The sequence below is a fragment of the Sinohyriopsis cumingii genome, chromosome 10, assembly GCF_028554795.1.
Source record: "Sinohyriopsis cumingii isolate HCF-2022 chromosome 10, ASM2855479v2, whole genome shotgun sequence".
In the NCBI taxonomy this organism is placed as follows: Eukaryota; Metazoa; Mollusca; class Bivalvia; order Unionida; family Unionidae; genus Sinohyriopsis; species Sinohyriopsis cumingii.
In genome coordinates, this window is record NC_142970.1 from 36,529,357 (window position 1) to 36,546,747 (window position 17,391).

General features: G+C 35.3%; 1 protein-coding gene across 38 annotated transcripts in view; it reads left to right on the forward strand.

Moving 5' to 3' along the window:
- Positions 1 to 17,391, forward strand: part of LOC149789875 (uncharacterized) — a 704,306-nt gene that overhangs the window by 388,438 nt on the left and 298,477 nt on the right. For all 38 annotated transcript variants that reach the window (XR_016423748.1, XM_089971883.1, XM_089971882.1 and 35 more), the window contains 8 exons: positions 980 to 1,265; positions 3,421 to 3,586; positions 5,733 to 5,933; positions 6,747 to 7,005; positions 8,915 to 9,181; positions 9,620 to 9,886; positions 12,252 to 12,518; positions 12,898 to 13,164. Coding sequence is in view for 37 of the 38 variants with exons in the window: in XM_089971883.1 (XP_089828009.1) it covers positions 980 to 1,265; positions 3,421 to 3,586; positions 5,733 to 5,933; positions 6,747 to 7,005; positions 8,915 to 9,181; positions 9,620 to 9,886; positions 12,252 to 12,518; positions 12,898 to 13,164 (1,980 nt within the window). In the remaining variant the exon portion in view is untranslated. The remainder of the gene's footprint in view (positions 1 to 979; positions 1,266 to 3,420; positions 3,587 to 5,732; positions 5,934 to 6,746; positions 7,006 to 8,914; positions 9,182 to 9,619; positions 9,887 to 12,251; positions 12,519 to 12,897; positions 13,165 to 17,391) is intronic.

Consider the following 17,391-nt stretch of genomic DNA (forward strand, 5'->3'; position numbering starts at 1 on the left):
CTGAGCCTTTTCATCCTGTTTTAAAGTTCTGAGCCTTTTCATCCTGTTTTAATGTTCTGAGCCTTTTCATCCTGTTTTAATGTTCTGGGTCTTTTCATACTGTTTTAATGTTCTGGGCCTTTTCATCCTGTTTTAATGTTCTGAGCCTTTTCATCCTGTTTTAATGTTCTGGGTCTTTTCATGCTGTTTTAATGTTCTGGGTCTTTTCTTGCTGTTTTAATGTTCTGGGTCTTTTCATGCTGTTTTAATGTTCTGGGTCTTTTCATGCTGTTTTAATGTTCTGGGTCTTTTCATGCTGTTTTAAAGTTCTGAGCCTTTTCATGCTGTTTTCATGTTTTGGGTCTTTTCATGCTGTTTTAAGTTCTGAGCCTTTTCATGCTGTTTTAATGTTCTGGGCTTGTTATGCTGTTGTAAAGTTTTGGACCTTGTTTGTTGTTTTATTTAAACTACTCATAATATCCCTATGTAACATGAATGAGCAACGTCTGATTTATCTTTTACATTTGAAACAATATGTTGGAACTGTGCACCATAATCTTTGTCCCAAAAATATTATATAAATTACACGCTAATACAATTTAGAAAACAGTTATTTGTAAGTTAATAAACTAAAACATATTTTGACATACAAGAAGTTATTTCTTAAACTTTAAATATGTTCACCAACATAGAAGAAAAATGAATGTTCTAAGTGCCATTATTGTAAAACTGAATGGATTAAAGAAGAATTCCTCTCATGTGTAAAAAATGAAGCCTTATAAAGTGTCGATTCCAAATATCATTCACATTTATGAATTATTTAACTCAAATATTGAAATCTGTTGAATATGAAAATGCTGAATATACTAGATCTTGATTAAATTTATTTTTAGTTTTCTTTTCCAGTTATTAAGATACACATGTATGTTACACATGATGATCATATTTTTATTAAATAAAGATAACAAACAGGCAACTGAAAGTTGTAACTCTTTCAAAGGTGACACTGCCATCTTTCGATGCAAGATTGATGGCCAACCTGAACCAACAGTGCAGTGGTCAAAAGGTAAATGGGCCAAACTTAAGGACAGCGATAAGACCAAGATTTACAAAGACATGACCACAGGAGAACATGTTCTTGAAATTAAGGACATTAAAAATAAAGATGCTGGAACTTACACCACCACTGCGACTAATGAGCATGGAAAGGTGGAGGAAGCTGCCACTCTCATTGTCACAACAAATCCCCAGGAAGCCGAAGACTGGAAGGCCATGCTCATGCATAGGTATGTATATGTACCAATACACATACTCATTTATAGGTATGTATATGTACCAATACACATACTCATTCATAGGTATGTATATGTACCAATACACATACTCATTCATAGGTATGTATATGTACCAGTACACATACTCATTCCTAGGTATGTATATGTACCAATACACATACTCATTCATAGGTATGTACATATACCAATACACATACTCATTCCTAGGTATGTACATGTACCCATACACATACTCATTCATAGGTATGTATATGTACCAATACACATACTCATTTATATGTATGTATATGTACCAGTACACATACTCATTCCTAGGTATGTATATGTACCAATACACATACTCATTCATAGGTATGTATATGTACCAATACACATACTCATTCCTAGGTATGTATATGTACCAATACACATACTCATTCCTAGGTATGTATATGTACCAATACACATACTCATTCCTAGGTATGTATATGTACCAATACACATAATCATTCCTAGGTATGTATATGTACCAATACACATACTCATTCCTAGGTATGTACATATACCAATACACATACTCATTCCTAGGTATGTACATGTACCAATACACATACTCATTCCTAGGTATGTACATGTACCAATAGACATACTCATTCCTAGGTATGTACATGTACCAATACACATACTCATTCCTAGGTATGTACATGTACCAATACACATACTCATGCCTAGGTATGTACATGTACCAATACACATACTCATGCCTAGGTATGTACATGTACCAATACACATACTCATGCATAGGTATGGACATGTACCAATACACATACTCATTCCTAGGTATGTACATGTACCAATACACATACTCATTTATAGGTATGTATCTGTACCAGTACACATACTCATTCATAGATATGTACGTGTACCAATACACATACTCATTCATAGGTATGTATATGTACCAATACACATACTCATTCCTAGGTATGTATATGTACCCATACACATACTCATTCCTAGGTATGTACATGTACCCATACACATACTCATTCCTAGGTATGTACATGTACCAATACACATACTCATTCCTAGGTATGTATATGTACCAATACACATACTCTTTTATAGGTATGTATGTGTACCAGTACACATACTCATTCATAGGTATGTATATGTACCAATACACATACTGATTCATATACATGTTCACATGTATACTCATATAACATTTCCCTCACAACCATAAATGCCTGCCTACATTTATATTTGACGCTGGGTGAATTGTGATGTTATGCCCTGTGATCTAGACACTTGATGTTAGGTGAATTGTGATGTTATGCCCTGTGATCTAGACACTTGATGTTAGGTGAATTACATTGTTTTGCCCTGTGATCTAGACACTTGATGCTAGGTGAATTGTGATGTTTTGCCCTGTGATCTAGACACTTGATGTTAGGTGAATTGTGATGTTATGCCCTGTGATCTAGACACTTGATGTTAGGTGAATTGTGATGTTATGCCCTGTGATCTAGACACTTGATGTTAGGTGAATTGTGATGTTTTGCCCTGTGATCTAGACACTTGATGCTGGGTGAATTACATTGTTTTGCCCTGTGATCTAGACACTTGATGTTAGGTGAATTGTGATGTTATGCCCTGTGATCTAGACACTTGATGTTAGGTGAATTGTGATGTTATGCCCTGTGATCTAGATACTTGATGCTGGATGAATTACAATGTTTTGCCCTGTGATCCAGACTCTTCATTCTGGGTAGATTGTTATGTTAGGCCCTTTGATCCAAACATTTGATGCCAGATGAATTGTGAAGTTATGCCCTGTGATCTAGGCACTTTACAGCTAGATTTAGTTAATAAAAGGATAATCTAGACTCTCATTATTTGCAAATAGGAGCATCTCATTGTACTTACTCATTTCATATTTTTTGCACAAATACATTGAAATATAATTTGGTAATATGTGTTAATTACATAGATTTATCTTGAAATATAATTTGGTAACATTTGTTAATTACATAGATTTATCTTGAAATATAATTTGGTAATATGTGTTAATTACATAGATTTATCGAACATATTTGATAATATATCTGACAGTAAACTGTATTAAGCTGGCTTATGTATTAAAATGATTATTTGCTACAAACAGGGAATATGATCGTAAAGATGAAGATGTCAGTGCAGACTGGTTACCTAAATTACGCCATGTTGAAGAAGAGGCCAAACCAACAGAGGAGGAAAAACAACCAGAACTGTTCCAAGAAGAGGAGGAGCCAATTGCTTTCCAGATCTTGGAGAAACGACGGAAGTCTTCGGTAAATATTACGAAGCACAAGATAAAACTAGAGCTGATATTTATTTCAAATTTCAGAATTGTATTAGAGTGGTGGGTTCCTTGTTGTGTAGCTAAGCAGACTCAAATTTATGTATTAGCAATGATTTGCTGACATTACTGACATCGATCCTCTGCAAAAACCTGGATGTACTGTCACGTAATGCACCAGCATATCAGTGTCTAGGCTATTTTCTTCAAATTTCATCATATACCCTGATATGCTAATACATTATGTAGATGCAGATCTGGGTCAATAACTTGGCATACATTTTCTACAAGCAAATACCATGTAAAACAACATATGACCCAAATCAGAACATGAAGACTGCTATAACAGGTAAAATAAATTTCGATCCTAGTAATAGATCAGTCTTTTTGTATTTATTCTGCATATTATTTGAAAAAATTATGTCCTACATTCTGAAACACTACTTTATTTTATACCTGCCCAAAATGTGTAAAATTCATTCAGTACCTTTACACTTTCATTAAATTTTATATTAGGTCATTTCGGGTTCAGTGCTTAATCAAATAAATGTTGTGTTTAGATTAAAGCCTTATGTTGTGACTCTGCAATGCTACTAGGAAGTCATTTATTTTTGTGAGTGTCAGTTTGTCAAACAAATGATGTGTTTAGACCAAAGCCATATGTTGTGCGCATAGCTGCTAGGAAGTCATTTACTTTTGTGAGTGTCAGTTTTCATGACTTTGTGAAAAGTAACGTTTTCATATGTGCTCATCTTTGTACTTTTGGGAAGTGGTCTTGTTGCTTCCACAGAATGATTGGTCTTCATAGGGTCTTTAAAGTCTTGGGTTGTAGCAGCCATGAAATGTCAAAAATCAGCTGGCAATGGTACTTGATGTAGGTCTGTGGTATTCATTGTACTTACTGATTTCAGTTGAATAGCATAACAAATTGGTCATCTCCTGGCACAGTATTCAACAGCAGATATAGGTCTACACTCTCCACACTTGTAGGCATCTGCTGGCACAGTATTCAACAATAGATATAGGTCTACACTGCCCACACTTGTATGCATCTGCTGGCACAGTATTCAACAGTAGACATAGGTCTACACTGCCCACACTTGTATGCATCTGCTGGCACAGTATTCAACAGTAGACATAGGTCTACACTGTTCACACTTGTAGGCATCTGCTGGCATAGTATTCAACAATAGATATAGGTCTACACTGCCCACACTTGTAGGCATCTGCTGGCACAGTATTCAACAATAGATATAGGTCTACACTGCCCACACTTGTATGCATCTGCTGGCATAGTATTCAACAGTAGACATAGGTCTACACTGCCCACACTTGGATGCATCTGCTGGCATAGTATTCAACAGTAGACATAGATCTACACTGTTCACACTTGTAGGCATCTGCTGGCACAGTATTCAACAATAGATATAGGTCTACACTGCCCACACTTGTAGGCATCTGCTGGCACAGTATTCAACAGTAGACATAGGTCTACACTGTTCACACTTGTATGCATCTGCTGGCACAGTATTCAACAATAGATATAGGTCTACACTGCCCACACTTGTATGCATCTGCTGGCACAGTATTCAACAGTAGACATAGGTCTACACTGTTCACACTTGTAGACATCTGCTGGCACAGTATTCAACAATAGATATAGGTCTACACTGCCCACACTTGTATGCATCTGCTGGCATAGTATTCAACAATAGATATAGGTCTACACTGTTCACACTTGTAGGCATCTGCTGGCATAGTATTCAACAATAGATATAGGTCTACACTGCCCACACTTGTATGCATCTGCTGGCATAGTATTCAACAGTAGATATAGGTCTACACTGCCCACACTTGGATGCATCTGCTGGCATAGTATTCAACAGTAGACATAGGTCTACACTGTTCACACTTGGATGCATCTGCTGGCATAGTATTCAACAGTAGGCATAGGTCTACACTGTTCACACTTGTAGGCATCTGCTGGCATAGTATTCAACAATAGATATAGGTCTACACTGCCCACACTTGTATGCATCTGCTGGCACAGTATTCAACAGTAGATATAGTTTTACACTTTTCACACTTTATGCTGTACATGAAATATGTAAGCTACAATTTAAATCTTAATTTTTCAGCTCTTGGAGAAACCTGCACTGCCAAAGATAGAAATTCCTGAGCGTGAGTTGCCAGAGTTGGAGGCAATGCCACCAAAACCTGCCGCTCCCAAGGCAGAAAAACCTTTGACTGAGGAACAACAACTCCAGTATATCCGGCCACCCAAGGAGGTAGAAAAGGATGAGGTGGATGCTCTGGAGCTAACCATTCCTAAGGTCACAGTAAGTCATGTTTTAGGTCATTGAGAAGGTGAATATCACTTGCAATATTCGATCAGGATAGGTCATTGACATACATTTTAAAATTTACTTGCTTTTATTTGTATAAAATAAAAATTATACTGAGGGACATCATTTATTGTTGATGTACTTACAGTTATTTAAACAATATGACTGCAGTATTGTTGTTTTTCTAAACTAGGTTTCGTATTACAAATTGCTTATGGTTTTTGTATTTTGGTTGGTGTAATTGCTCATAAATCTTACTTTCATAACCATTAAATAACCAATCACATGACTGTGTCTGCTTACTCAGTGCTGTTGGCCATTTAATAAAAGTGACAAAATAACCATCAGATTATGCTAGCATGACTTAATAAAGATGACAAAATAACCATCAGATTATGCTAGCATGACTTAATAAAGATGACAAAATAACCATCAGATTATGCTAGCATGACTTAATAAAAATGACAAAATAACCATCAGATTATGCTAGCATGACTTAATAAAGATGACAAAATAACCATCAGATTATGCTAGCATGACTTAATAAAAATGACAAAATAACCATCAGATTATGCTAGCATGACTCAATAAAGATGACAAAATAATCATCAGATTATGCTAGCATGACCAGCACCACAGAAAGTCAAAAACATTGCAGTCAAGAAAGCCACTTAAATAAGGATCTACAAATGAAATAATACAAATTTTGGGATGATACTGTTCACCATCATTTAAATATATTCTTCAAATTTTGTCAAGGAATAAACTTATTGCTCAAATTGAATCAAATATAATAATTATTTCCAGTGGGAATGGATTACACCTCTCAAGGACCTCACAGTCAAGGAAATGGAGTCAGCCTATTTTGTATGTGAGCTGTCCATTCCCAATGTCAATGTTACATGGACAGTCAAAGGTCAGAAAGTGGAGGCCAGTCCAAAGTATGCCATTGAGAGAGAGATTAAGAAGCACTCACTAACAATTACCAAGTGCCGTCCCAGTGATCAGGGTCTGGTCACCTGCACCTACTCTGACTTGACTACAGAAGCCACACTCATAGTGACAGGTATTGTTGTTTATCACATAATTTTTTTATTGACATATTATCATGTAAAAGAAATGTAAATTGCACTTTGACATAACAGTGGCAGTGTTAAAATTATTAATACCAATTAGTAATGAAGAGGTTTTTTTAGGTTTATGATAACTAGAGTCTCAAACTTGGTGCTTATTATGTGTAGAACACTGCATACAGCTTTTTCATCTTACCAGTCCTTCTTGACTTCAAAGGAATTTTTATTACTTCATAAATATACGTCAAGGTAGACACACATTTGAGAATATGCATGTACATTTTATTGTTGGTTTTTTTTTTACTGACTCTAAATTTGACATTGTTATCAAAATTCATGTCCATGTGGTATGGCTTAGAAACTAGTTTTCTTCATTTCAAAGTTTGACATTGTTATCAAAATCCATGTCCATGTGGTATGGCTTAGAAACCAGTTTTCTTCCTTTCAAAGTTTGACATTGTTATCAAAATCCATGTCCATGTGGTATGGCTTAGAAACCAATTTTCTTCCTTTCTAAGTTTGACATTGTTATCAAAATCCATGTCCATGTGGTATGGCTTAGAAACCACTTTTCTTCCTTTCTAAGTTTGACATTGTTATCAAAATCCATGTCCATGTGGTATGGCTTAGAAACCAATTTTCTTCCTTTCTAAGTTTGACATTGTTATCAAAATCCATGTCCATGTGGTATGGCTTAGAAACCAATTTTCTTCCTTTCAAAGTTTGACATTGTTATCAAAATCCATGTCCATGTGGTATGGCTTAGAAACCAATTTTCTTCCTTTCTAAGTTTGACATTGTTATCAAAATTCATGTCCATGTGGTATGGCTTAGAAACCAGTTTTCTTCCTTTCAAAGTTTGACATTGTTATCAAAATCCATGTCCATGTGGTATGGCTTAGAAACCAGTTTTCTTCCTTTCTAAGGTTGACATTGTTATCAAAATCCATGTCCATGTGGTATGGCTTAGAAACCAATTTTCTTCCTTTCTAAGTTTGACATTGTTATCAAAATCCATGTCCATGTGGTATGGCTTAGAAACCAATTTTCTTCCTTTCTAAGGTTGACATTGTTATCAAAATTCATGTCCATGTGGTATGGCTTAGAAACCAATTTTCTTCCTTTCTAAGTTTGACATTGTTATCAAAATTCATGTCCATGTGGTATGGCTTAGAAACCACTTTTCTTCCTTTCTAAGTTTGACATTGTTATCAAAATTCATGTCCATGTGGTATGGCTTAGAAACCACTTTTCTTCCTTTCTAAGTTTGACATTGTTATCAAAATTCATGTCCATGTGGTATGGCTTAGAAACCACTTTTCTTCCTTTCTAAGTTTGACATTGTTATCAAAATCCATGTCCATGTGGTATGGCTTAGAAACCACTTTTCTTCCTTTCTAAGTTTGGCACTGTTATCAAAATTCATGTCCATGTGGTATGGCTTAGAAACCACTTTCCTTCCTTTCTAAGTTTAGAAAGCTCCATGACCATAGCTAAAGGGGAATTTGGGAGGCATATAAATTTGCTTTGTAACATTGTAAACTTCTATAACATTTGCTGAAGGAGGAATGGGAAACCATGCAAATATTTCTTCATTTCTTTGTTTGCAAACTTTCATAACATTTCTAGGTTTATAAACGTCTGTGACAATTGCTATAGGGGAATTGGGGGAGAGGCTATAGAAAGTTTTCTTCCAAAGTTTGTAAACTTCCATGACAATTGCTAAATTGGCATGGATGTGCCATACAAAATTTTCTTCGCTTCTAACTTTGTAAACTTCTATGACAATTGCTAAAGGGTGATTGGGAGTTATTGGATTAGAATTCACTTTCACAATTCTATTGTGGTACATGGAATATTTAGTTCTTGGTGTACACCCCTTTTCTGTAATCTCTATTACAGAAGTACCCAAAGAATTCACCATGAAACTCGAGGATGCCACTGTCTCTGAGAATATGGAGGCCACATTTACTTGTCAAGTGAATGATGATGAAGCTGATGTTGTCTGGCTTGTCAACAACAAGGAAGTTACAGATTCACAGAAGTACCGTAGGAGGTCAGAGGGCATGACCCATACACTGACCATCACTGATTTGACCCCCGAGGACAGTGGTGATGTATCAGCAAAGTTTGCAGGGCAGACAACTTCTGCCAAACTCACTGTTGAAGGTTTGCGTACTGTATGAATAGTTAAATTTGGTTTTGAATTTTCTGTCAGCCTTTCATTTCAAGGGCATTCTCATCATCTTTTAAAGTAGAAAGCTAATTTTGAAAAGTTCATGGATTTGTTAATATAACAATGCAACTTGAATTGTTAAAATATATTTGGCAGAAGAGATGGCTTCACTTCAAAAGATACTTTTGCTTGCTGCTTGCACATAGAAAGAATATAATTCTAATATAAACATTTTGATCTCATGTGTTAAGGAACAGTCTTTAAGGAATATGTTTTATCATGTCTTTTCTTTCATTTATTTTAGCCCTGCTTGCTAGTTTTGTTTATTCATTGCTGTAGTAAAGTAGATCACAGTAGTTTTGTGTGAATATTTATTGATATTTTATGATAAAGTGAGTGTAGAAATAACTATTTAATATGCTTTATTGCAGAAGTTTCTGCTAAATTTGTTGTTCCTCTCACCGATGTGACAGCTTTGGAGAAATCTACTGCAGAATTTGTTTGCGAGCTTTCCATGCCCTTAGACAAAGTACGCTGGTTTCTTGACAATGTTGAGCTTCGTGAGGGTCAAAAGATAGAGTTCATAAGAGAGGGCAAGAAACATAAGCTTCTGATGAAACAAGTGTCCTTCACAGATGAAGGTCAAATTACGGTTGCCTTTGGTGACCAGAAATCATCCGCCAGCTTGTTTGTACAGGGTAACTACAACTATTTTTGTTTTTTCACACCCACTTTAATGTTGGTAGTAGCTGAACTAAACAAAACAATCTTTTACCTGTGGCATCACAGCATTAAAATTAAAATGCAAGGTGTATACAATATTTATCTAATTAAATTGAAAGCTTTGTTGTGTTTTAATTCAGTATTGCCTCTGTTATATTATGATACAGACTTGTATTGCCTCTGTTATATTATGATACAGACTTGTATTGCCTCTGTTATATTATGATACAGACTTGTATTGCCTCTTTTTTATTATGATACAGACTTGTATTGCCTCTGTTATATTATGATACAGACTTGTATTGCCTCTGTAATATTATGATATAGACTTGTATTATCAGTACACAACAATAAAATAATGAAATGATGTCAACTGTTGGAAGTAAATCCAAGGCCATATTTGATCTTGATACATGATGTATTGAAGACAATTCAGTTTTGATACATGTTGTATTGATGACAATTCAATCCTGATACATGTTGTATTGAAGACAATTCAGTCTTGTTACATGTTGGGATACAACTTGTCTGGTGATACATATTGGGATACAACTTGTCTGGTGATACACGTTGGGATACAGCTTGTTTGGTAATACTCAGTTCCATTCAAGAAGCACATATAAGATGAAGATGATCTGTGTGTTTAAGGGTCAATGATAAAAGGTTGTGTGGAGTCATATCTCAGATGAGGAGGTGTACTTGCTGCCTGGAGGGACTTTTGAATTTCACATTTAGAAGCATGTACATGCAACTGTGCCACATCTTTGTAACTTCCACGGGTAACATACTTCACTAATTTGTTCCTATGAAACAGCAGATTGCCTCACCCAGGTGAATGTGATAATCTTTTCTCAATTTGTGTCCACTGTATGACAGCAAATCCTAGTTCTTAATCTGTGTCCCTGTATGACTGCAAATCCTAGTTTAGTGAAAGTATCTTATAAAAACATCTTGGCATCATTTAGAATTTCTGCAGATGATCTTGCTGTAGATTTGTATATTCAGTTTCAGTTTTTTATTTTTATTTATTTGTTTTGAATGTTTTGGACCTTGCAAATGAAATTAAGCAAAAAACATTTCAGACAAATTAGATTCAGTAGATCACCTGTTTTGATGCCATTATAGCAACTTGCAATTTCTTCTAAGTTTTAATTTTTTTATAGTTTTGTTTTGTGGCAGGGGTATATGTGTTTTATAAATACAGATCCAGTTCTAATTAAGATGGCAGGGGTATATGTGTTTTATAAATACAGATAAAGTTCTAATTAAGATGGCAGGGGTATATGTGTTTTATAAATACAGATAAAGTTCTAATTAAGATGGCAGGGGTATATGTGTTTTATAAATTCAGATAAAGTTCTAATTAAGATGGCAGGGGTATATGTGTTTTATAAATACAGATCCAGTTCTAATTAAGATGGCAGGGGTATATGTGTTTTATAAATACAGATCCAGTTCTAATTAAGATGGCAGGAGTATATGTGTTTTATAAATACAGATCCAGTTCTAATTAAGATGGCAGGGGTATATGTGTTTTATAAATACAGACCCAGTTCTAATTAAGATGGCAGGGGTATATGTGTTTTATAAATACAGATCCAGTTCTAATTAAGATGGCCGGAGTATATGTGTTTTATAAATACAGATAAAGTTCAAATTAAGATCAGCTGGCCCAGTATGTGATGTCAGATCTTAGTCTGCACCTTTTACATTTGTATGGTTGTTGTTCATATAGGGTATGAACTATTGGAATCCAATTTATTCAGCTATTGGAGTTCAATTTATTCAGTTATTGGAGTCCAATTCATTCAGCTATTGGAGCCCAGTTCATTCAGCTATTGGGGTCCTCATTCAGGTATTGGAGGCCAGTTCATTCAGCTATTGTTTTTCGAGTCTTATACATAAGCAAATGTGGTATGAACCTTTGAAATCAAATTAATTCAACAGTAGTATGGTGGGTGCACATGAACAAATACAATTGTAAATATTGGAATTTCATTCAACTCTAGTATGCACCAGATGAACTTATACTGGTCGTTTTTGTTTTTTCAGATCATAATCAGACTGTATTTGGTATTTGTAAGAGATCATATGCATAATTAGAATAAATCTACTCTGTGAAATGAGTATGTTGTGTGAATTTTTTCATGAATTCTGACCTAAAACTGGTGTCAAGGTCAGGGAGTAAATTCTGATTGCAGGGTTTGTAACAGTAGGTGGCACTATCAAGAAAACAAATTGATTGTATCACTAATGTTAATATTGTACTGAAGTTCCATTATTAAATAATTTTTGCCAACTGTAGACTTTTATTTATATACTGTGATAATTCACTTACAGAGCAGCCACCTGACTTTATAAAGCCTCTCAGTGACATGATTGTCAAGGAAGGTGAAACTGTTGAGTTCACATGTGAAGTTAACAAAGAGGGAATGACTGTTAAATGGTATCTCGACAACCGTGAAATCACTGAGGATGAAAAGTATGAGATTCTCACTGATGGCAAGAAACACAAGCTTGTGATCAAAGATGCAGCTCTTCCTGATGGAGGGGAGATTATTGCTCGAGTTGAAGATAAGAAGCTGACTGCTACACTGACAGTAGAAGGTGAGTATAAACAAAAGTATGGATTAGAACCAGTCTCCAAGTTTACCAACAGATTTTAAAGTATAAGACAAGTGTAGGTTTTATGAAATTTGATTGGTCAGAATTAAGTTAGATAATCAGATCCAATCATATTGCTGGATTTTAGTTTCAGGTTTATGTTGAACTCTGAATTTGATGTCAAAATCCATCTTTGTTTATAAAGAACAATAAAGTTTCATGACAAATTCGTCCCTGTAGAGACACATGTCCAGTTATGCTGAAGTAAATTCATCTTATGCATGTAGATTTTCCCCATAAATCTATTGGAAGTGTTCAACATTTGCATATTTATTTTGGACATTATGGTAGAAAGAAAATATTCTTTCCTTGCTAATTTTAGAAACCCCTGTTGAAATCTTGGCTGCACTAACAGAACAACATGTTGAAGAACACAAAGCCAGCTATTTTGTGTGTGAAGTCAATAAAGATGATGTCAGTGTCACATGGTACAAGGACAATCAGAAAATTGCACCCAGTGACAAGCACATTCTCAGGGATGAGGGCAACAAACACACGCTTATTATCATGGACACCAGCAAGTCTGATATTGCTGAATATTCTGTTGTTGTTGGAGATAAGAAAAGCTCAGCCAAATTGCATCTGGATGGTAAGTGCTCTTCTATATTTTCAAAATGTTTCAAAGAAATTGCATAAATCTAAGACAGTAGTATCATGGTTACTTTTTAGTTCATTATGGTAATACTTGCTAAATATACTTGTATAGAAGGAACTTAAAAGCATGTAGAATTCTCAAGATTATAGAATGAAAGAAATGTAAATATAAGATGTAAATGAAAACCAGTCAAATTAATCTTTCAGTTATGATAGCATCATTTTATTTCACATTTGATCAGTTATATATTTTTACTATTTTTCGATCTTAATGCTTGGTTACTTGTTCCAGTATTATAGAACAGCCTATATAACAGCCTATACATGGAAGCCTTGAAGAATTTACAACCTTTATTTTTGTCCAAGTACTAATGGCAAATAATTTTAGGTAGCCCTTGCACATAACTGTATTGTTTATTTTTTGGGGGGGGGCCCCAGGTGGTCTAGTGGTCTAAAGCACTCACCATTACAGATCACTGCCATCTCACCTCTGTCTGCCTGGGTTCAAGTCTCAGGTTCAACCAATGTGGGTATGTGAGAAAGCTTGCCAGTAGCTTCTCGTGGGTTGGTGGTTCTTGGTTCTTTCCTGGGTTTTTCCAAGGTTCTTCTGCCACCATTTATAATGGCTGCCATGTATAGCCTATCTTGTGCTGAAAAATGGTGTTAAACCCTACAACAACAACAACAACAACATATTTTTTGTGCCATTGTAATTGAGAACTCATCACTTAATAATAAATTTGATTTAATATATATTTTTGAGAATATATATTAAATATACATGCAATGCTATTTAAACATTTTGAAAATCCAGGTGACATTTTCAGGGACTTTTCTTTGTGGCACTGCAACACACATTTCACCATGTGAAATTTGTAGGGACTTGCCTTTGTGGCACTGCAACACACATTTCACCAGATGAAATTTTCAGGGACTTACCTTGGTTGCACTGCAGCACATGTATCATCAGGTGACATTTATAGGGATTTTTCTTGGTGGCACTAAGCAACATGTGTCACCAAGAGACATTTAATGGGACTTATATTTTTTTGGCACTAAAACACAGGTGTCAGCTTGATTTAACTTGAACACGCTTGCTTTAATTTTGTAAGTAGTAGAAAACTTGTTGTAACTTAGATGATTAAATACTATAAAACAAGTTGTTTAGATTTTATATTTGTTCTACATTGGCATGTCTAGCAGCTTTTTTTTCAAGTCTACACTGTTCAATCAAACTGATATGCAGGAATTAATGAACAAGTTTTCTTCTACAAATTTTACATGAATATTTAGAATATTTCCCATGTACATGCATGTTTGGTTATATATGTTTGTATTTGTGTCTGTTTGTGTAATTCCCAAAACCAATACTATGATTACTAATTTGTATGCATCAGTCATCTGCAACTTATGAACCAAACTAGTGACATCCTATAATATTTCTCCATTAAATACATTACCTGATCACATTACATTAGGTTAATTTTCTCTGCTTCCTCCATATCAAGCCTTTCTGGAAAGATGGAGGAATGTCTTTCACAAAGGGAAACAAATCTTACAGGTTAACTCCCCTTTCTACCTTCCAGGTGACTATCATTTTATCTAGTTTACACCAGTTTCACTTTCGCTGTCATGATAAAAAGATGGCATCTGTAAAATCCTTTTTTTGATTTAATCTTTTCCTTAAAGTTCAAATTATTCATCTTTTATTTTCATTGACATAGAAAGTTAACATCTTTTATATCATGTTTTATATGGTGCATATTACATTTGTGCGAATTCTGCAGATTTATTAACATTCTTGTTATTATCATACAGTTCATTATTATCACATGTGATTTTAACTGGCAGCATTCAATTTCATTGGAGAAATTTTCAGGTGCAGTAGTTATCATCTATTAAACTTCTAAGTCATTTTGATAATGTTGTTTACATATTTTTATATTTGTTGCATGCACTTGCTTCTTCCTCTTCCTCATTATAGAAATGACAACCAAGTGCAAAGAATTTAAATGATTTAAGGTAGTAGAGGATGGACATGAGAAATGGTTACTCATACAGTTGTTCATTGGTACATGTTATGTGTGTACACTTTGGTACAAAATACTTTGTCCAACATTTTGGAAAAGCAGCTAATGGGCTGCAACAACAAACATGCTCCAATACATTGTATCAAGACTTTTAATATACACCTTACATGATGATTAGTCTCATGGGGATGTCAAGATGCCCTGTCCACCCATGATGCAGATGCAAACTGGCATTATATATAAAGCTGTCCATCGGAACCACATTGGTCACTCCATTCCATGGTGTAATCACTTTGATGGCATATCCAATGGCCAAAATTATGATGTGTGCTGGTTATCCTTCAACATCATTTCCTGTCAGTGAAGGTGATAAAATGGAAATACCAGAACATGCAGATCAGACAAATGTTCATCACTCAGAATCAAAACAAGTTTGGAGTTTTAGTCATGGAGAGGATTAAACAGCTGAAGACATAAAAGGCGAATTTGTGTGCTGTCAGTGACTGGTGTTACATCAGTGAAGTCACACCAGTTTCAGCATCCATTCCCCAATGGTAAGCATCTTTCTACTCTGCTTGGAAGTCGACATGTAAGCCCCTATCACATTCAAGTGATATTGTTTCATGATATCTGACACATTCAGACTTCCTGGAGGAGATGATTTTGATGACACCAAGGTAAACTCTGTCTTTTGGTCCAATTCTAACATATCCAGACAATGTTCATTTATGTTATTCCCAACTGGAATCTTGGCCAAACATGTCAGTATTTGAGCCACCCCACCCACCCACCCCCACCCCCACAATGCTCTGAAATAGCTATCGTACATGACATGCAATTTATCACAATGCTAATGTTGACATGCAAAGTGAGTGAGCTGCATACAGTATGCATAGATCTGAACTACATGCAGTTTTATTCTGACAGTTCAGTCATTCTAATGATATGTTCTGGTTGCTTGCTAAGAACAGCTTGCTGTCACTAGTCAAATGACAATGACTATTCAGTTCCCCTCCTTGATCAATTAGTTGAGAGAAGCAAAACTGTAGGACCCTGTATATACGCTCAGATGTTATCAGCGATGCATGGACAAAGACTATTCCTACCATAGAAGGCAAGAATGCAAGACATAACCAACAAAGATTGGCCACTTGGGTAAAGGGAATTATTAGATCTGTGTACTCTCACATAGATCAGGTATACAAATGAAGTAAAAACTGGCTTAAACGAGGTATAACTGTAGTCTTGTAGTTGGTAGAAGGGGAATTAACCTGTAAGAGTGACTTCCCTTTGTCTGTTTAATGTATAGACAGGAAGACGTTTCTCCATCTCTGTGGGAATGCTGGATTCAGAGTTAGCAGAGAAAGTTATCCTAATGTAATGTGATCAGATAAGTATTATTGGAGAAACATAATTTCCCCAAAAATCTGCTTTCGCCATTACATTTGGGAACAAATTTCAGAAATCCTTTATTCCCAGTTAAATTTTAAATTCCAAGTTTTCATTTTTGAAGTAACTGATGCTTTTCATCTTCACAAGGTCATTCTCTGGAACAGTGAAAGAAAGAATGATTTGTTTTTATTTTCACTATGCAGTCTAGCACATTTTTTTAATTGTGCATAAAAAGCTATCACATCAGATATCCACAGTAAGCTATCACATCAGATATGCACAGTAAGTTATCACATCAGATATCCACAGTAAGCTATCACATCAGATATCCACAGTAAGCTATCACATCAGATATCCACAGTAAGCTATCACATCAGATATCCACAGTAAGCTATTGCATTAGATATCCACAGTAAGCTATCACATCAGATATCCACAGTAAGTTTGGGTAGATCTTGCACATGACTATTGCATTACAGCTGTATTCAAGTTCACACAAGGTTATTTCTATCGTGTAGTGAAATAAAGAATGATACATGTCCCTCTTCATAGTGCAGTCAAGCACATTTTGTTGTGCATAGATAGCTACTATGTTAAATATCTATGACATGGGGAAGAAGGGTAGGGGTAGATATTTGCCCTAGTGCAAGGCGCAAGCATATTTGCACATAGATAATATGTGCCTTTGTTCAAGGTGCAAGCATAGTTTGTGAATCGATAGCTACCACATTAAATATCCACATGGGAATGGAGGTGGGATGAGGAGTTTGAGGTTGATGTGCTTCTGTTCAAGGTACAAG